Genomic DNA, 22,079 nt, shown 5'->3' with positions numbered 1-22,079 from the left:
AAAAAGGTGGACCCCTAGGCCCTACGGTTCTCGAGATATTCACAGAAAACTGTCTCCGGCCACCTACAGGCCAGTTGGTGTATAGTAATATAAATTAATTTATTGTGTGGCCCCCATGAACAAAATTCCACGAAACTTGGCGTGCATTCAGAAGGTGTCAAAATGATCCTACACTTCCAATTTCGTGCAGTTTTGACTATGTTAGGTCACAGATACCTACAATTACAACACCTCATTTTTACTTTTTGTGTTTAACTAGGTGGCGCTATACATGAAATTAGTGGTTATGGAATGGGCTGACATGGCCCCTTGAGATCAACATACAAAAAAAAAGGTGGTCCTCCTAAACCTTTACGGTTCTCGAGATATTCACAGAAAACTGTGTCTGCCCCTACCCTCCTTCGGGGTGCAGTCCAGCGTGGGGCTACAGATCAAAACGAAAAACGATGGTTCCATGCTATCCATATGGGGTTACATGCCCACCAAGTTTTGTCTACCCCCGGTCTTTCAGTGTCCCGGGAATCATTGACGGAAATTTGGACAAAAAAAAAAAAAAAAAAAAAAAAAAAAAAAAAAAAAAATCTGACTAAACCTATATGACGCCGCTTAAGCCTGGCGGTCATAATAACTGAGTAAAATGAAGGAGAGAGAAGAAAACGGCTGCCTGGATCATTGATTGAACATTTACTTTTAAAACAACGGCCTGATGGTGTTCATAAAAAATAAAGTGTTGAAAATAAAGTCCTCTGCAATGTCTGCAGCAAGGATTTGCATATCACCGAGTTCATCAACTCTGTAGTCGCACATCAATGCAAAGAAATAAGTGTTGACATTGAGGGGAGGTTTTGAGTGAAATTTATTTTCATTGTGTCCCCTAGGTTATATCTGTGGCCTGGAAATGCCTTGTATGTGAAAACAACTTCTTCCTAAGCACTTTTGAATTAATTTCCTCATTAGGTCATATCTTAGATTATTATGGCAATTATTTGAACAGTGAAAATAATAATAAAAGAGTCTTTGAACTTTATTGTCACCCATGCTGATTATTCAATGATTCATTTGAAGAGAAGAGAGGGGGGAAAGAGAGAGGGAGGGGGGAGGGGGGAGGAGGGAGGGGGAGGGGGGGAGAGGGGGGAGAGAGGGGGGAGAGGAGGGGGGGGGAGGGGGGAGAGAGAGGAGAGAGAGAGAGAGGGGGGAGAGAGTGAGAGAGAGAGGATGAGAGAGGGGGGGAGGAGGAGGAGAGAGAGGGGGGGAGAGAGAGATATGGGGGAGAGAGAGATGAGAGAGAGAGGGGGAGAGAGAGGGGGAGAGGGACGCAGAGAGAGAGAGAGGGGAGAGAGAGGGGGGAGAGGGGAGAGAGAGAGAGAGAGAGGGGGGGAGAGAGGGGGTGTGAGAGAGGGGGAGAGAGAGAGAGAGAGAGAGGGGGAGAGAGAGAGGGATGAGAGAGAGAGAGGGGGGAGAGAGGGAGAGAGAGGGGTGGAGAGAGAGGAGAGAGAGTGAGAGAGAGGGGGGGAGAGAGAGAGAGAGAGAGAGGGGGAGAGAGAGAGAGGGGGGGAGAGGGGAGAGAGGGGGGAAGAGAGAATCTGATCTGAAACACATGTTTGAGCTCACTCATTCAAGCACTACAGGCTAGACTAAAATGTTTGTTTGCAAGAGAGTAAGAGAGCTGGTCATGGTCTTCTTAACTCATTGGATTTCCAACAAGACGACCTGCTAGCTTATGTGGTGTGTGGGCAGGGCAGAGGTAACTGTCTTTCAGTCTTTGGCAGCAGCAGGAACTTGCTGACTTGGTGACTTGTCCAACCTGTTTTTTTCTGTATCACTCTTTACAAATAAGGAAATGAGGTGAATTCATTAGATTAGATTAAATTTAACTTTATTGTCATTGTGCAGAGTACAAGTACAAAGACAACGAAATGCAGTTGCAGTTTGCATCTAACCAGAAGTACAAAAAAGCAGAAAAGTGCAATGTGATATACAAAGTATAGACAGGTGGTGCATAGACAGGAAAAGAAATATAGTGCAGTGTAGACAGTAGTATGCAGTTGGTTTACAGAAGATGTAGAGTAATATAAATTAATATAAATATTTGAGAGGGATTCATGATGGGATAGTGGGATAAAGCATGTGTGTGTGCAATATATGTGTGTGATATGTGTGTGTGGGGGGTGTTTGTGTGTGTGTGTGTGTGTATGTGTGTCTTTATCTTTCACTATCTCGCTGCAGTTTTCCTTGTACCATTTCATTCTCTCTCTCTCTCTCTCTCTTCCTGTAAAATAGGACCTTTCTTATGGGAGGGCAAGAGGTGTGTGTTCATGGTAGTGGAGTGAGTGGGCAGGCATGTGATAATTAGTATGTGTATCCATTTCATTCTCTCTTCCTCTCCCTCTCTCTGTCTCTCTCTCTCTCCTGTACTGTATCACTGTGTTTGTACGGATATGATGGGACATGTCATGGGAGGGCAAGAGGTGTATGTAGAGGTAGTGGAGTGAGTGGGCGGTCATGTGATAATTATGTGGCAATCGTGGGGAACTGCTGGAATAGAGCATTTTCAGGACGAAGTGAACTTGCTCAGGCTGACGAATACCTGGTATGGTGGAGGATTGTGCCAGCTGGAGTCATGGAGCGTGTCTGGTGGGTGGCTAGGCTAAGTCATCAGAGACTTTCTGCGTTTTGGGGTGCGGAGAAGAAACAATTCTAAGTAACTCCTCCCTGTGCTAGAGCAAGGCCACAGAACTGCATTATAGGGGGAAATGTCTGACCCTCCCTGTAGAGACTCTGTACATACTGTGAGACTCTGTCGATGTTTACAGTAAGAAAGCGGAGTAACCTTTTGCCTGGATGAGTAGCATATGGTAAGAAAACATTTTTTTTCTTTTCAGGACTGCACAAACACCACTCTCTATATCACACACACACACACACTAGTGCCCTGCACGGGTCTGTTATCTGGGCCCGTGCCCGGCCCTGGCCCAAGGGGGTGGAGACCCAGCCCGGCCCGGTCCGACAGGTTTTCAGAATTCTCAGGCCCGAACCTGTATCAAGCCCGACTTTTTTTATTTTTTTTAACCTCCCATAACAATGTTTTAGCGTGATAGAACGCTATATTAATTGGGTGCGTTCGTAAATTTAATCTGCCGCTCTGAAAATGGGATAACGCTCTGCAGTTAGAAAAAAACAGCATTCTATTTTTCTGTGAATAAACAAACGTTTCTGACAGATCAGAAGAGCATGTTAAAATATGGGCTCATGTTTCGAACAGCAGATTGAGAACTAGTAGTGGAGTTGCTTAAATTATTATTTCGTTTTTTTTTTAATGAGCGCACAGCAAATTCAAACATAAGGTAGGCTACAAAAACCAACAAAACGCTTAAACCTTATTACAGTGTTTATTAGTAGGCTAAACGTAGCAAAATCCTATCAATATTTTTCTTCTTAATAAAGACAACAACTCTTGCCTGGGCGTAGGCCTAGAAACAAGTCTTCACCTGAACATGGCGATACAATTCTACAACTATAGCCTTAGCCTATAAGAACAGCCTTTACGTCCAATTTAACAACAGTGAGCCGCTTAACATGGCAAATGTCCTCCGTTGTTTGAACACCACAAGAGGAACAGTCTATTTGGCATCATGCAGAAAAAGGACAGCATCCACCATTTCAGGGGCATCTTTATCTGGATTCTGACCTGTTGCTGGATGTCGGTCCTCTCAGCGAGAGTAAACATTCGTAGTTGGTTGAACTTCGGCCATAACAAGATGGCAATTTTATGAAGTGGCTGGATTTGGATTTTTTTTCATTAACCAGTCAAGGTGTCGTTGGCGGATGACATGACAACAACAGTATAGCCTTTAATGTCACTGTCACTTACAGTAGTTGTATTTTATTTCAAGATTAAATTTCAGTAAGGCTTTATATATATGATATCTTTAACAATATGTTGACTAGTGACTGGGCTGTGACATTCTGGGAACAAGTTGTATCAACTTAAGTGTGCCTTACTTAAAATTTTGAGTCTGTGTTAGTTGTGTGCCAACTTAAGCCAAACTAAGGTCCTCCAGTCCAATACTTAGTCCTTAGATTAGTTGGTCGTTAAGATTTGATGATTTAACTTGAATATTTGAGTTCCTCACTGTCAAGTTGAAAAACAGTGAAATCAGATGATTATTTTTACAGTGTGGCTCTCGGCTACTTTGGGTTATTATCTTTGATGTGGTGTTTTACTTTTACTTTTGTTTTCATATTGTTCTACAATAGGTAAAAAACAAAAAATGTGTTTATCTCAGTTTTGGGGAGATTTACAGTACCCTGTGTTTCCCGCAATGTCTCCTGTATGACATTGAGATGGGAGTAAAGATGCTGGAGATGGGACAGAAGACAAGGGTCTAGGCGGAGGCGGCGTCTGTATGGGTGGGTGTATCTCTGTGGGAGGTGTTTGTGTGTTCATCAGGAGATAAATAAGGTGGCTTGCGTGGAGCATCTTCACACACAGAAGCTCTGTTGGCTTAAGCTCCTTTGAGGTCACGTAAGCTCATTTAAGCGTTATACTGACAGGCTTCACTAGACTGAAATGCTTGTTTGCGGTGAATACCAAGATTTACAGGGTTCCTCAGTCCTTAGCTACTTACCTTAAGTGCCTTGTAAGTGATAGGCTTTAACCAGAGGAATCCGATCTGAGACAAATGTTGTGGCTGTGAAAGAAAAGACAGTTATTGCTGACCACGGTGTTAACTCATTAGATTCTCAACAAGATGACCTGCTTTTTGGTGAGTTTCTTCAGAATGAATAATGTACTGTGTTTGAAGTTTTGGTGTTGTATGTGTGTTTGTGAATGAATGAATTGAATCACACATGAGCAATCAATGTCTGTTAAAATGTGTGTCCATTCGAGTAATCATTGTTGGACTGTAGACTTGCTATGTTTGCACTTACAGTGGGCATCGCTTTCAAATGACCACTTCAGTCGCGCATTACGAGGCGTGAAGCTGCGTGAAGCTTTAGTACCACTTTCAGCCACTGTGCGTCGCTCTGCCACTGTACATCGCTCTGCCCTGCCCCCTTCTGAAAAAGCAGGAGACTTGCGAGAGTAATCCCAGCCTACTTAATTCAATAACAAAATAAATCATGCATAATTAAACATTACCCTCGATTTAGGCTACTTGGGTATGTCTTAAGGCTTGACTACACGGTGGTAACGAAAATCGAAATCGAAATTTGCTGTCTACATTGTCAGTGTTGGGGGTAACGCAGCTACGCAAATCAAAACAGTGGTGTGATAATTGAGCCAGTAGAGAAATAACTGTTCAGAATTCATCTGTAGCCTTGGGTAGGCTTCTGCAGAAAACAATGTTGTTGCCGATTTAATACTATCTGGGCGTTTTTTAACAGGCTACTTAATAGAGGCTTAGACAACTATGACCCACGCTTTGGTTTCAGAAATTAATTTTGCCCTACGCCTTGACTGCAATGTAGTCAATTGACTGCTTGACATGTCATTTTTATTTTTCTGCTTTATGCCGCAGAATTACATTCATATTTGGCTGACTTCTGCAGACGCGCAAAAAAACACTGCCAGGCCATCCTTAAAAATATTTTCGTTTGACCGACCCTGTCAATTTAGAACCAACCCAAATATTTATTTTTTTCCCTTTTTAGTCCAACCTATTTTGCCGGTTGTAAACTTGCGCTAAGACCGACCGATTTTTTTTTACTCTAAACAACCAATACAAATAAAATACTCATTTATAGGCCTAAGTATTGTGAATATAAATTGCCTACATACAAACGTAGGCTCTCTTTAAATAAAACCCTGTGGCGCCATCTCTACACCATTGGTTTACGATGTCACACTATGGCCTATAATGCTTCGCTTCATTCACACAAACATCTCGACTCAACGCTATTACTTGGCACGAAGCTCTGGAAGAACTGTGCCCAGAGTACACAACTGTTTCACCAGCACATTTAAATGACTTGACTAAAACCGTTGTATAACTGGAGGTACACCTGTTATCTGAGCAGTCTGTATGTCCTCATTTTGCTAATGCGAGGACGATATGAGTCTGTTGCATAGATGTCCGAAGTCACGATAATGTTTGAAAACCACTGGCTCGTAATCACAATAATTTAACACACGACAGTTGGATACTTCATCATGTTCCCATGCCTACATTTTGGTGAGTAGCATAGAGATAGTTAAAACAATAAAGTATGGCTCTCCATTTGGGACATCGAAAACTTTTATTTTTAATAGGGTAGACTACCGCCGGAGATGCTGACTTGCAAAGGCCTCGATAACACGCTATCTCCACCATCATCAGTCAATGCCCCTTGATCAAAGTGGGGAATGAAAGAAAAAGTTTGAGAACGACTGGCTTAACAAGTTACCTGCAGTCCAGAACACACAGCATATTGCAACAGAAAGTTGCCTTTATAATCAACTACTATTTGTTCCAACAGCATTCAAACAAAGCCTTTATAAAAGTGAAAAAAAAAAATATATATTCCATAAGAAGTAAAATAAAATACTGTTACTGTAGTAACTGTATCCCAAGCTTCAGCTCCCCACGCCTGTGACAGGCAGACGGACACCGCTAAATTCTCAGCTTGTTTATACCCCACACTGAACGCCAGTAAAACCGCTTTAGGCCCATCACTGTGGGCGGTAGCCTAGCCTACTCTCTGGGATTTAAGTCAAGCAATATAACCATACAAATGTTTCAAAATGAGTAATTTCGGCTTTGTCTGAACTGGCCATTGTAGGCTACGTAAAAAATAAACAAGTAGGCATAGTCCCTATCCAATGATATCGGCAAATGTTTGTTTTCCAAAGTAAGAATTTCACTTCACCATGCACCTTCGACAATGAATAGCTCATTACACTTATGTTACTGTTGAACGTAGGCCTAACTGGTATCATTACAAACATTATTCGGTGTCCTAAACACTGGCATTTTATAGCATTGTGTCATGTAAGGTTGTTGCAAAATCTAGAGAAATGTGTGAGGTGGTCAGCGGAGGACAATTGAGACACACATTGGATTGTGTTATTACTTGCATTCCACATTATCCACAGCTGTGGTATCGGGGGCAGGAGGATTACTGTTAGCGCAGGCTTTATATAAAATTCTTCAACAGAAGGCCTGCCCTACAGTAAGTAGGTTAAATAACAGACCCGGCCACAATGTGCGGTATGATAATTTTTACGAAAGCAAGATGTTTTGGTGCTTTGCATGTTCTTAAATAACAATGATCATCAGTAGCCTAATATTCGACCATTCTTTTGTGTAAATGGGCTATGCATTGGGTTAGACACCAGGGGCCATATTCACAAAGCCTTTTATCTTACCACTAGGAGTAGGCTACTCCTAAATAGCAATAAAATATTTTAGCTATAGGAGTTTCTCTTATTAAGTTATTCACAAAGCCTTTCAGACCTAGGCTACTAGGGTAAGGGAAAATGACAACTCCTGAACAGATTCTGGAGCTGAGCGCTCTAGAATCTTTGACTAACAGTCTAAGAGTAAGTGAGTCTTCGTTGCTATGGATGACGTTATTACTCATGCACGAGCTTGACTGAAGTGACCACCTTGATTGGCTGATGATTGTAACGCGGGCATGATTCCAAACACCTCCCTTACGATGATGAGTGACAGGTGACAGGTCTCAGAATGCGTGCGCTACACAAGGACGGAAGATGATGAATAACTGAATAAAAAGGCCTAGCCTAAATGAATCAAGAGTAGCCTAAGGCAAAGCAAATAGCCTAGTAGCCTATTGAAACATACGGATTGATGTAGTTAGTATCTTTGTAACATTATTCAATTAATCTGTTACTATGCCTATGCCTACGTTTGCAAAAGAGAACATTTTAATTTGATTCACAAAAATGTTACATTTAATTTATATGTTGACAATGAGTAGCCTAGTTTTGGTTGTTGTTGGTGGCTTTATTGCATGTTAGTTATGCCTACAATGCAAAATTGCTTCCTCACGATTGGAAGCTCTTGTAGCCGCATAGGATTTCAAAACAGGCGAAATGCCACAAAACCGGTTTGTGAATAGGTCTGTGAGTTAGGAGTCCTCTTGACTTCTTTTAAGCTGTCACAGCTGGTGGGAAGGTGTGATTTGTTGGGGGCAGGGCCGGATTAACTGGGCACAAATGTCAGATGGCCCCCCCTGCCCCCCAGTCAACGTGAATCGGATGGTCAGTTAATAGGCTATGCCGAAATAGTTTTCAACATTTTGAATATTAGTGTCGGGTGAATTAGGAAATGTTCTCAAAGTAGCCTTATGGCTGAAAGCTGCTTGGGATCCCCCCTGTCAAGCATACAAACGTGCGCACTCATTGTTTCAAAAGGAGTAAATTCGGCTTTGTCAGAACTGAGCTGTGGACGACACGGCACCGCATGCCCAATTGAAAATAAATTAACGCAACGCAACACAGACCCCGCTTCTCTCGCGTCAGTCACTGACATGAACAAAACACAGAACCCGCTTCCCTCACGACAGTCACTGACAGTAGCCTAGAATAAATGCATGGGGAAAAACACTTCCCCATGACAAAGACATCGTAAAACACTGAAAGTTCATATTTTGTCACTATAACATACATCTGTCCTTTGTCAAATGTGTTATGTTCCAAGTAGCCTAGTGCGTAATTCTGCTTCATAAAGTTGAACAAATACATTTGCTTATTTCACAGAAAAATATAAAAAGCCAGTTAGGGTCTACAGTGCAGAGTTGGTAAGTTATGGTAGGCCAACTTGGAGTGAACATACAAACAGAGGAAATTATTTCTCTGGTAGCTGAGTAGCCTCAGGTGCGCACGTAGACATAAGGCCGATCATGCAAGCGCCAATGAATCATGCTCTCACGACAATCACGCCGTTAAACTTAAATAGGTTAACATCACTCTAAGTTCGCCTTCAAGCAAGGAAAGCGATGATTTGAAGACCTCTGTTTCGTTGGAAGGGCAAGGGGTAGCAACAGGGCAACACAGAGACAGGCCCGATGGCAGGGCTGTTATGAGAGTATTAAAATATGGGATATTCTATGGGAAAACATTAAAACGGCAAGACAGCGGGGGGAAGTTAAAACACGGAGAAACACGGAAAAGTTGGCATGCATTGTTTCGGTCCCCGTGCACAGGTATTATTTGTCATATTATTAATCACATATGATTATTTGTGAAATTGTGCAAACAGGCGCAACACATTTGAAAAGGAAGGACTGGTAGCATGCAAGCTCACGGGAAAGATTGATTTAAGAATGTTATCACAAAGTGTGTGTGGCGCGGGCGGAAGACAATTGGCAGGGGAGGGTCATGTCTTTTTTAACAATTCTGTCGGAGGGTCATTGAACAATTTCTAGCAGGCAAGGGAGGGTCATGCAACTTTTGACTGAAGCACTCAAAATTCCTCCGGTGGCCCCTTCAATAAATAACGAACAGTCCCTAGATTGCTGCTGGGCTATATGTCTTGGTTCATGTCTGTGTTCATGTCTAACAACTCATTGCCGTCAAACGCGTAGCCTATCTCGACAAACAAACATGCAATGTGAACGTCTGGGATTGGGAAGAGCACTAAATGCTCTACTGAATAAGCACAAAGTCAAACCTTTAAATGAAAAACACTTTTTAATAATAAAAAAAATAAACCGCTAATGAACACTGCAAAAACTGCATCTAACAAAATCTAACCAAGTGTTATTAATCTTATATCAAGATAAAAAACTAGTTGGTATTGTTTTCAGTATAAAGAGACTTCCCTAGCGCTTTCTTGTGAAATCATTTGACTTAATTTAAAAAAAAAATTGACTTATTTTAAGACATCTCATCTTGAAAACAAGCAAATTTGTCTGCCAGTGCGTTAAGCAAATTTGTCCTAAAAACAAGCAAATTTGTCTGCCAGTGCGTTGAGCAAATTTGTTAAAGTCTTAAAATAAGTTAAAGTCTTCTTAAATTAAGTCAAAATGATCTTTTGAGAGGGCGCTAGGTAAGTCTTTTCATACTAAAAACAATACCAAATAGATTTTTTAATCTTAATATAAGATCAATAACACTTGGTTAGAATTCATTTTTTGCAGTGAAGTAAACTTGTGACCATCAAAATTCATTTATCGCCTGTAACTCCGTGATAACAGGACGTAACAGGAAGGCATTTGGCTGAGCAACGGAGGTTAGTATGCTCTATATTTTGTCCAAATGATGTCTGTCTATCATCGTTGCACTCGGAGAAAACCAGAATGTTTAATTTGTCCTGCGTCTCTACAGCTGCAAACGGGATTCACTCGCAGTTAACCAAATATTTCTTTATTAGGGCAGGGCAGGCATATTTCTGGCTATTATATTATTTCTAAACCAGTCTGCTAAAGTCTGTAGTGAAGTCTGTGAAGGGTTTTCCAGGCTCCATTTCTTTTTACGAGACACCCTGCTCACTTGAGCCATCTACCGGTTGTTTGGGTTGTTGCAGCGTCTCACTGGAAAAATACAAATTAAAGTCGCGTGATCCCACGCGCGGACCGCGAGTGAAGCTGGCCAAGTCGAAGCACTGCCCACTGTATAACTGATTGGGCAAACAACCCTCCACCACTTCTCCAACTGACATCATGCATGAAATGTGAGTTGTCAGACAAACACAGAGTAGAGAGAAAATGCCTACACTTTAATCACCATTCTCCACTTTATTTAGGACCTGACTGTTATGTTTCTCTCTCTCTCTCTTTGTGTGTGTGTGGGTGTGCGCGCATTAGTGAATCATAAATAACCAGTTACACTCAAACACACAGGACATTGGCTTTATCTGACTTTTCTTCTTTGACACAGTGTTGTTCTTATTATTTAATTATTCTCTCTCAGTGATCAAGACGAACGTATGTTTGTCTGAAGTGGCTGAAGTACAGTAGAACTGAGGAGTTTTCCCACACACACGCACACACACACACATGCACACACACACACACACACCTCTGTTGACTTTTAAGCTCGTTTAGCTCATATGAGCTCACTCAGTCAAGCACTACACTCACATGGTTCAGTTAGCTCAAACATTTGTTTGCGGTTACTGCCAAGATTTGTGTGTGTGTGAGTGAAGATTTGCCAAGATTTATGGGTGGCATCCCGTACATGCAACCTAGGGCCTTGTACAGTAAGTGATATTATACTTACTGTTATTTCACACTGTTGACACTACTAAGAGGATAGACTTTCTCCAGATCAGATCTGATCTGAAACACATGCTGCGGCTGTAACAAATACGAGGTCACAGTCTTCTTAACCCATTGGATTTGCAACAAGATGACATGCTATCCTTGTTTTTGGTGTGTTTTCTCAGAATGGATAATATATTGAGTTTGATGTTTTGAGTGTTTGAATCACACATAAGCAATCAATGCCTCTGTTGAAATAAGTGTCCATATGAGTAGTCATTGTTGAATTGTAGACTAGCTATGTAAACCCAGGAATGAAAGAAAGAATGAAAGAAAGAAAGAAAGAAAGAAGGAAGATTTTGATTATTTATTACCCTGAGGTCTTACATGTTTACATATCAGAGTGTTTGAATTCCAGCCTACCAAAATATTGAAGTGTGTGGGCACTAGGCATAATTTCCTTTTGCAGCTGTGGAAACTGGTGATGATTTGTCCAACTTGTTTCTTTGTGTGTGTTTGGGGGGTGGTATGTGTGTGTTTTGTGTGTGTGTGTTTTTGTGTGGGTGTGGGTATGTATGTGTGCTAGTGTGTATTTCTCTCTCTGTCTCACTCTCTCTCTCTCTGCAGTTTTTCCTGTATCATCTTCTCTATAAGGATATGATAGAGCATGCCTTAAAAAAAATAAAATACACTTCAGCAACACACACACACACACAAGCTATAGATGACCACTAGTAAAAGCCAGAAACTGAAACTAGTGAAGACCAGCTAAACCGAAGCTGGGTCATTACTAAGACCAGATGGTATCGAGACCAAAACCAAGACCAAGGCAGGGCGAGTATAAACAAGAGCAAGACCAGAAGCAGACTAATGTTTGAGTTTACATTACATGACTTTTTATGAAATGTAGAACATAGGGACAATATTGGGGCCCGGCTGTGTGGCCTAAAATCATGGTATAATTTCAGTTACATGTATGGCAACAATAAAGGCCTCCATTACAGTACATATGCCTTTCTTAACATTTCAACACGCTGTAAGTGCAGCCTCTGAATAGGTGAAGTGTACTGCATGGCAGCTAGTACTGTTTTTTGTCTTTTGTGTGAGTTTGCAAATTAATTTTTCATGGCCAGTAAACATAACCACGTTGGAGTTTGCTGACATCCTTGATGCTAGTGACTGACCTGCCTGATCTTTATACTGGTAAAATAAACCCTCAGCGACGCACATATCGGTTTTGCACACACACACACACACACACACACACACACACACACAGACACACACACAGACATACAAACACACACACACACACAAACACACACACACACACACAGACACAGACACACACACACACACACACACATAGACATAAACACACACACACACACACACACACACACACACACACACACACACACATAGAGACATACACACACACACACACACATACACACACATAGACACACAAACACGCACACACAGACACACACACACACGCACACATGCACAAACACGCACACACACAAACACGCACACACACACACACACATACACACACAGACACACACACACACACAGACACACACACAGACATACAAACTCACACACACACAAACACGCAGACACACACACACAGACACAGACACACACACACACACACACATAGACATAAACACACACACACGCACACACACACATACACATAGACATACACGCACACACACACACACATACACACACATAGACACACAAACACGCACACATAGACACACAAACACGCACACATGCACAAACACGCACACACACAAATACGCACACACACACACACATACACACGCACACATGCACAAACACGCACACACACAAACACGCACACACACACAAACACGCACGCACACACACACACACATAGACATACGCACACACACACACACACACATAGACATACAAACACACACAAACACACACACACACACACACACACACACTTCCTGTATAGTTCAGACAAGCTATCAAAAAGTCAAAGCGAAGCAGGCTACAAGGGAGGCGGAGCGTGTGTTACACAATTCGCCGTTGTTGCTCTTCAATCTGCTGAAACTCTTTTTTTGTTTGCAGAGACTGCCAAAGTTGAGGAGGTTCCTAATAACATAGTAACACAGTTTATTGCTGCAGGCGTTACATCCTATTTGTTAGAGGCGTGCCTGTTAAAGATAAGGAGTAATTGCTGGTGGTTTACAGAACGTATTGGATGTCTAATATAAGATGACCTGGGCTCTTGAGTTACTGCTATTTGGTGAGTGAGAGAATGTGCGTTCTGTTCTACTATTCTGTCTCATTCTTCAACTCACTTTCCATCAGTGCATCTAGTAAATTGTTTCATCCTTCTGAATTCTACAGTAGAATCCTATAGATACATTAGTTATGCACTAAAAGCCAACTGGGCAAATGATATATCAATGTGCTTTATCCTGTGGATAACACTAATGTGTGTTTCTTTGAAGTAGCATTGTGAAAAACTTCACAGAGAGAGAGAGAGAGAGAGAGAGAGAGAGAGAGAGAGAGAGAGAGACTCTCATGAGTCAATGTTTGTGTCTGTGAGTGTTTCCTATTTCCAGGGAAGGAAGCCAGTTCTCATTACTCTGTACGGCTTTCCTTGTGTGTCTCCTTTAGTCTTTGTAGTCTTAACACTTGTCTGACCTCTCTGTTACACATGTTATATTCTTTATTAGATGGCACATTACAAGTCAAGTGTATGGTGTGCTGGGTGTAGTGTTTCGCCACACTAAGCCCAACTCATCAGTCCTAACTGCTGTGCACCACTGCCATTGTACACCAGTGATGTAGTTAAGACTTAAACACTCACTCATGTGCACACACACACACACACACCACACACACACACACCCCACACACACACACACACACACACACACACACACACACACACACACACACACACACACACACACACACGCATGTGCATGCACACACACACTCTCTCACACACACACACACACACACACACACACACACACACACACACACACACACACACACACACACAGAGGCAGAGGAGTGAAAATGCTCACATTCACATATTCTCATTTGTCTGAGGCAGGCGTTTGTGGGACTTCCCAGGATTGTTTCCTGAATTCCACACATAGTTAGATAGATAGATAGATAGATAGATACTTTATTGATCCCCAAGGGGAAATTCAAGATTATTATTAAGATAGTTATCTTGGAAATCACAAGAAGGTGGAGAAGGAGTACACTTTCATCAGGCACGTGGGACTGTATGTGAACACGTGTGACCATGTATGACGTAAGAGACAACAACAGAAGATGTCAGATACACTGACATACTAACCCGTTAAATATATTGTTTCCAATTGGAGTGCAAGCGAAGCGAGCAGCGCAATGCAATGCAACGTTTTGAGAGAACTTTGGTTGGACAGCAGACATTTCTATCCAAAGCAACTATTCATATGTCAATTATATTACCAGGGCTATTCTCCCCAGAGCAACTCAGGGTTAAGAGCCTTGCTCAAGGGTACAATGGATTGAACCCACAACTTCAGCAGTCAGCAGTGTGAAGTCATCTTGTCTTCTCTTTCTGCATAACCCTGACTTTGCGTCTTTCCCCTTCTTTACCGCAGATCTCTCTCTCACATACACACACACACGCAATTTCCACTAAAATCAATCAATCAAACACAAAGGACTCAAACATCAATGAATCAACAGCTGACAGCTCAGCCACTTGGTTTGCAGCGCTGTTTCTTATGTCACACACACACACACACACACACACATACACACCACACACGCTCACTCACACCACCCACACCCACACCCACACCACACACGCTCACTCACACCACACAGATATAGGCACACACACTACACACACACCACACACACACACATAACACAGACAGACAATCACACCACACACCACACACGCACACACGCTCACTCATACCACAGATATAGGCACACACGCTTCACACACACACACACACACACAGAAACACACACAACAGACAGACAATCACACCACACGCACACACATGCTCCCTCACACCACACAGATACAGGCACAAACGCTACACACACACACACACACACACACACACACACACACACACACACTCACCCACTGTACACACAGAACACACACTACTGTACACTGCTGGTTCTTACAGTTTTTTTCAACTGCTCACACACTAAATCTTTGCTTGTCACACAATTTTCTAAACATGTCTTCCAAACATCATAAACCCACACCAAATCTGCAAAACCATACACTAATTCTCAGTGTTTGACTCAGTTTTCTAAAATTTTCACATTTTTTCAAAAATCTAACAGGAAGTAACTTGATTTCGTTTTTCAAACACAACCCATCAAAATGCCACTAAATCACCAGTGCTTCACTCTCTCTCTTCACATGTGCAAACACTCATTACTTTACAGAACACCATCCAGTCATTGCCTTAGTATAGGCCTATGAATAGATATACTCTATATAGGTATAGACCCTTTCAATCTGCTCCTAGAGGATTTCCGGTTGAAATATTCAGAACCAATGCAGATACTTTGAAAGGAAAATTACAGTAATCGGACTTTAGCTTACAGTAATGTTCTACAAAAAGTCGACTTTATGTAAAACTTTTTTTTTTACTCTATTTTTATTTGTCCCCATGTTACCATTAGCTCAATAAACTTTTCTGTGCCTCCAGAAATGCCTTAGGAACGATTGTTTGTTTCTGCAGTTGAAAGGGTCTATACTGTAGGTCTATGAATACATATTGTATACGACCCCCCACACACACACACACACACACACACACACACACACACACACACACACACACTTGTCTTTGGAAAAAGCAATGCAATTTGATAGTAGTCAGTTATTTCCATCTTACTGTAGGCAAAACTCCATGTACACTGGTGGTCATTGTATTTTGCTTTGCTTTTTTTCTTGTTGGCTGTAAAATACTGTCCTCGCAACAGCAAATTATTTGGTAAAAATCACTATTTTTGGTTTCAATATTACTTTTTTTACTATTTTTACTGTGTATTTCAACTTCTCTTTGGAGATACCGTAACTTTCACTCTTATGGAAATACATATATAAAGCCTAAGACAGAAGAGCTTTAGGTTTTGAGCAACAGTGTGTACATGATGTATCCAAAATATCATATTATAAAAAAGGTGTTTACAATGTGAGGCGAATGTGAGATTTTAGGCATTTTGCATTTTGTACGAGCAATTGTGGGTTTTGTGTGTGGAGTTTTGAAAAATAGACATAGAGTTTTGAAAATGTGTGTAAACAGTTGTAAAAAACTGTATGACACACTCACAAACATACACACACACAGACATGTACACCTCTCTCTGTGTGTGTGTGTGTGTGTGTGTGTGTCGTAGTGTGGTGTCTCTTTCTCTCTCTCTCTCTCTCTCTCTGTGCTGTGTGTATGTGTGTGTGTTTGTGTGGTGTGTGTGTGTGTGTCTGTGTTTGTGTGTGTGTGTGTCATAAGAAACTGCAGTGATGCAATTCTTGTTTATTATAAGATGAGATAATGTCATGGCAATGTTCGTGGCAATTGTTACAGAAAGAAAGAAAGAAAGAAAACTAAATAGATAAATAGATACTTTGTTCAGGTCAGTGTTGTAGTGTTCAGGGGTCTGATTACTGTTCAGGTCAGTTTTGTAGTGTTCAGGGGTCTGATTACTGTTCAGGTCAGTGTTGTAGTGTTCAGGGGTCTGATTACTGTTCAGGTCAGTGTTGTAGTGTTCAGGGGTCTGATTACTGAAAGTAAGAAATGTAACTGTAGTGTGCTGAAGACACCTTAATAAGCTGGTGGTTTGGATGAGAGGGGTCTCTTACTTTAGCAGGGTATGATGTAGCCTTAAGCCAGGAAGCTTCTGGGATGCTCTCATCCAGCCAGGTCTCAGTCATGCAGATGGCAGAGCATTCCATGTAGGACTTACAGTTGCTTTAAAACAGAAGTGGAGTTGTACACCTACATTGGAGAGGAATAGAGCCAGCAAGCACAACAGGTCTTTTGGGTTGCTTTCTGAACTGATCGATGGTGTCAGAGCGTTGCCATCCGGCGTAGCCTACCAGCTGTATGTATACGAATGGACACATGTTTTAATGTCCAGGTGAGGACTATATAAAATATAAACTGACTAAAACAAACTAAAATCTAAACTAAAAGCATCCGTCGATTGAAAGGCACAGCATAACATAGCAAAGGGGAAAAAATACGGTAACAAGGAAAGTAGCTGAAAAAATATCAGAAATAGTTAAAAAGGGAAATAATTGCAGGTTGCCATTCGCGGTGCCATCACCATAGCAACATTTAATAGAACAAAAGGTATTTTTTCCTATTTTCTTTATAGGTCTGACCTTTAATTCTCTGTTCTCATCCACAGCAGTCCCTCTCAGTATGGCCTCCCAGATCAATGCCACTGTGGGCCAGTCAGTGCTGCTGCCCTGCTTCATCCCCCCTCCAGCCGTACCTCTGAAGGACACCCGGGTCTACTGGCAAACAGTTGAGGTCAGTGTAGATGACAACCCTTTGCTGCTCCACTTCATCAACAAGGGTGTGGAGGAGCCTCAACACCAGGCTCTTCAGTATCAGAACCGGACCGCTCTGGACCTCAGTCAGGTGGCTAAAGGAAACCTGAGTCTGGAGCTGAAGAACGTGACAGAGGCGGACAACCAGACCACCATCTGCTGCCTTTACTCCACGACAAAGGAGCCGACGCCAACGGAACTCAGCTGCATCACACTGATGGTGCTGCCGATAACTGATGCTGGTGAGATGTGGCAGTTTGTCATCTGCATCATATGTCTGTTTGTTCGTTCATTCATTCATTCATTCATTCATTCATTCATTCATATATCATTCCACTTTTAGACTGATCATTCATTCATAGTTTTTTTTCTCTCTTTCTTCTGAAGTAGTTGTTTTAACTAAGTTATGTCTAAGTTGCTAATTTAACATTATAGCAGTCATTTTGTATAATTGATTTGAGAATCTTAATGCTTTCTCCCTCATTATGTCTGACACAAATCTACAGCTCCAGACCCTCAGTCCTTTCCAGGCTGGGCTACAGGGTTGCTGATAGGGGCTCTTCTCCTGGTGGTTTTGCTTGCTTGTGGAGCAGTAATATTCTACAAAGGTGAGGGCTTATCTCCCCTCTTTTCTAGAGACATGTTATTGTTAAAGAGAACTGTCACTTAACCCAACTTACTAAGGGACTGTTCGTTATTTATTTAAGGGGCCACTGGAGGAGTTTTGGGAGCGCGTTAGTCAAAAAAGACGTGACCCTCCCTCGTCAGCAAGACATTTTTCTATGACCCACCAAAGTGATTGAGAAAAAACGCATGACCCTCCCCAACAATTTATTGATGTCTTCTGTACTGGGTCAATTAGGGAGCTTGCATGCTAGCCTATAACATTAGCCACAGTCACATAGGCTATTTGGCCATAAGCCGTTTCTCATAGGCTACATCACGAAACCAAACTAGTGTAACAAAACACTTTAACAGGGGGAATTAATTGGACATGAATCATTGTGCTGAACGCTATTTGTCAATGAGCAGAAACACACTCGACATTCAAACTATTGATAAGATGTGCACTATGGAAACTGGTCTATAGGCTAAATACTTGGACAAATAAATGACATTGACTCGCCATATTCTGACTCAGAACAAAAAAAAATGTCTTGCTTACTTTGCCGCAAACTCAGCCATGAAATCATAGGCTATACCTGCAAGCTAGCCTAACGTCTTTTTGAATTCATAGAAGGGCGAGCCCACTAGTCTCTCCTGTGACATGGAGGTGCGCAAATAGTTTTTAATAGCCTGTTCAACTTCGAAAAGCTTCGTTCACCCGATGCCAGTCACTGATCGCAATTTAAAAGTTTGGGAAGGTTCATCTTTTTAAGTTTTAAGTGCAGTAGCCTAGGCCTATCTGTCCCCTTTTGAATTATATCTCAAGCCTATTATGAGGTAGCCTACAGTGCGTTATGTCCTGGGATTCGGACGTGCAAAAAAAAAAAAAAAAAAAAACGTCGGGATAGATTTTTATAGATGGTTATGAGGAGCAATATGAGAAAGAAATTTGATCATTGATTGTTGTTTTGGGACGTTAAGCCTTCCATATGTGTCAGTGAAGGAGATTGAAGAAACATGCTGTCATGTCAGGTAACCTAAAGATTCTTAGTGATTATGAGGAACAATATGAGAGAAATTTGGTGATCACTGATTGATGTTTTAGGACATTAAGCCACGTTAAGCTTTTTGCTCAGGCTACAATAGGCGTTAATAAAGAATAAACGCTTAATGTCATCTTTGGCCAGGTGCGAGGCCCATCAGACGCGAGGCCATGGGCAACGGCCCAAATATTGCTGTTTTCATGAATGCAAAAGTTGGGTGACCCTCCCTCCTAGAATAAAAAAAAAATGGGTGACCCTCCCCTCAACAAAGAATAAAAAGACATGACCCTCCCCTATTTTCCTCCGGTGGCCCCTTCCATAAATAAGAATAAAAAGACATGACCCTCCCCTATTTTCCTCCGGTGGCCCCTTCCATAAATAAGAATAAAAAGACATGACCCTCCCCTATTTTCCTCCGGTGGCCCCTTCCATAAATAAGAATAAAAAGACATGACCCTCCCCTATTTTCCTCCGGTGGTCCATTCCATAAATACCGAACTGTCCCTAATGTTTGCCAAAGGCTTGTGCAGTGTCTCAGTATCCCATGTGTCTTATCATACATTAAGCAGCCAGGTGAGGCAAAAAGAGGAACACAGCACCTGCGATCACTTAAGCACTTTAGCTGATATTTACATTTGACATTTGACTAAATATGATTATTTTCTGTTAGTTGCTAACATTAACTGGCATGTTTTACAAAACGTGATCTCAAAAATAATTTGAATTGTGTTTCCCTTCTTTACCTAGTTCATCAAAGACGGACAGGGCAATGGGACAGTACAGGTAAGATTTCTACAGCCTTTTGAATTCCATCATTTCACCATTGCTCTGTTTAATTCCCTCACAATGAACATCAGTCAGCACAGTAATCCACACATCATCATCTTCCTACAGATGCTGGAGCCAATCAAGATGAAGAGGCAGGGGAACTTGAGAATTTGACAGCGAACGGCACTGCTAACAGCACAGAGAACGGCACAGCGAACAGCATGGAGAACAGCACGGAGAACAGCACAGCTAACGGCACAGCGAACAGTACAGCGAACAGCATGGAGAACAGCACAGCTAACGGCACAGCGAACAGCATGGAGAACAGCACAGCTAACGGCACAGCGAACAGCATGGAGAACGGCACTGAGAACGGCACGGCAAATGGAAAACAGCCGTAGAGTAACTCTCCACTGAGGAACGGCCACAGCTGAGGAGGAGTCGGTCCATGGGTGGTGTGCCGGACACAGCTATGTGATTTGTACACCAATGACTGTAAAGTGTACAGACAGCATGGCACCATCCCCAACGCACTTGTAAATAGGTATAAATTAAGACGTACAAAAGGAGATTTGTAAATAGGTATAAATTAAGACGTACTTTTTCAGGGAGCGTCGTCGACTTTGCATTGTGCAGTATCTGCAGTGTTGACTTGGAGGGAGTGTATACAATTAGATATTAGAACATCTATTGTAACACATGTTTGTTAATGAACAGTTTGTTGATTGTTGGTGCATGTTTTGAGAGACATTCCTGCGTGGATGACTTTCACTTCTACGTGCTGTTGTGAGCAAGTTAGATGAAACCTCTTAGTTTGGTTAAACCTGTGTTTACAAACACTCCTGTAGATGGTGCTTTTTACAAAAAACAACATGACATAAATAAAACAACATGACATAAATAAAACTATTATCAGCAAATAACTCAGCTGTGCATTTCATGGGAAGGGTGCTTTGCAGATATGCAAGCTGGTCTTCAGGCTGTCAATCACCAGTGGTCCATACTTTTTACAGTCAATGGTAAAGTCAAACTCTCTGTGTGTGTGTGTGTGTGTGTGTGTGTGTGTGTGTGTGTGTGTGTGTGTGTGTGTGTGTGTGTGCTAAAGATGAGAAAGGGATGTTATGAAAGCAACTTATGAGAAAATACAGTCATTGTACTGTCGGTGTTGTACTTAAAGGTTGTATCAGCCATGGCGGGGTAACGTTACTTCTGTTGACGTTCAAACAAAACAAAGAGCTCGCTACTCCCTCCCCTATCCTCCCGTGCTATTGAAACTCTCCTGAACGTGCATCTCGTCGGTTATTGGTTGGAACACTTTATTTTCCCTTTGAGTGATTGGCAACACTTGTTGGTAGCAATTGTTTTTGTGTGCAGATCTCGGAGCCTAGGCTGCCTACAGAGACGCGTTTTTTGACGGCCTGCTTATGGGTCGGGCAGCTAGCGGATCGTTAGGAAAGATTAGATGAATGTGATCATTTATGTTTGATCACTTTTGAGTTTTCTTAGTGAATAGTGAGGTTTTAGATTTCATACACCTGCTGCAGTATCAGTAAAGCAGCTCAGGAAGAGTTCACACACCTGCTCACGCACACCTCACGTGCCAAAACTTTCAACGGCAAAAGGCTTCGGCAGTGGTGTGTAGGGTTGAATTGAGTTCATGTGTTGGAGGAGTTGGACAGTAATCCTAAATACCACAAAAACAAAAGAACTCATAATAGACTTTAGAAAACAACACAAACACCCCCAACCCACCGCTGCTGGTGTCCTGTTACAGATCCACCATTGAGAGCATCCTTTCATACGGCATCTCTGTGTGCTTTGCTGCATGTTCTGCAGCAGACAAGAAGGCTCTGCAGAGAATTATCAAGATAGCAGAAAAAATCATTGGTTGCCCCCTCCCCTCCCTGTCATATATTGCA

General features: G+C 41.9%; 1 protein-coding gene across 1 annotated transcript in view; it reads left to right on the top strand.

Annotated features, from left to right (window-relative positions):
- LOC125291977 overlaps positions 1-21,042 on the top strand; it is a 26,432-nt gene extending 5,390 nt beyond the window's left edge. The window contains exons 2-5 of the mRNA XM_048239051.1: positions 17,599-17,985; positions 18,250-18,351; positions 20,140-20,175; positions 20,287-21,042. Coding sequence (XP_048095008.1) covers positions 17,599-17,985; positions 18,250-18,351; positions 20,140-20,175; positions 20,287-20,561 — 800 coding nt within the window. The 3' untranslated portion in view covers positions 20,562-21,042. The remainder of the gene's footprint in view (positions 1-17,598; positions 17,986-18,249; positions 18,352-20,139; positions 20,176-20,286) is intronic.
- The last annotated feature ends 1,037 nt before the right edge of the window (positions 21,043-22,079 follow it).

The sequence above is a fragment of the Alosa alosa genome, chromosome 3 (assembly GCF_017589495.1).
Source record: "Alosa alosa isolate M-15738 ecotype Scorff River chromosome 3, AALO_Geno_1.1, whole genome shotgun sequence".
Taxonomy (NCBI): domain Eukaryota; kingdom Metazoa; phylum Chordata; class Actinopteri; order Clupeiformes; family Clupeidae; genus Alosa; species Alosa alosa.
The sequence above is the reverse complement of the archived record's forward strand: the minus strand, read 5'-3'. Positions and strand labels throughout refer to the sequence as shown.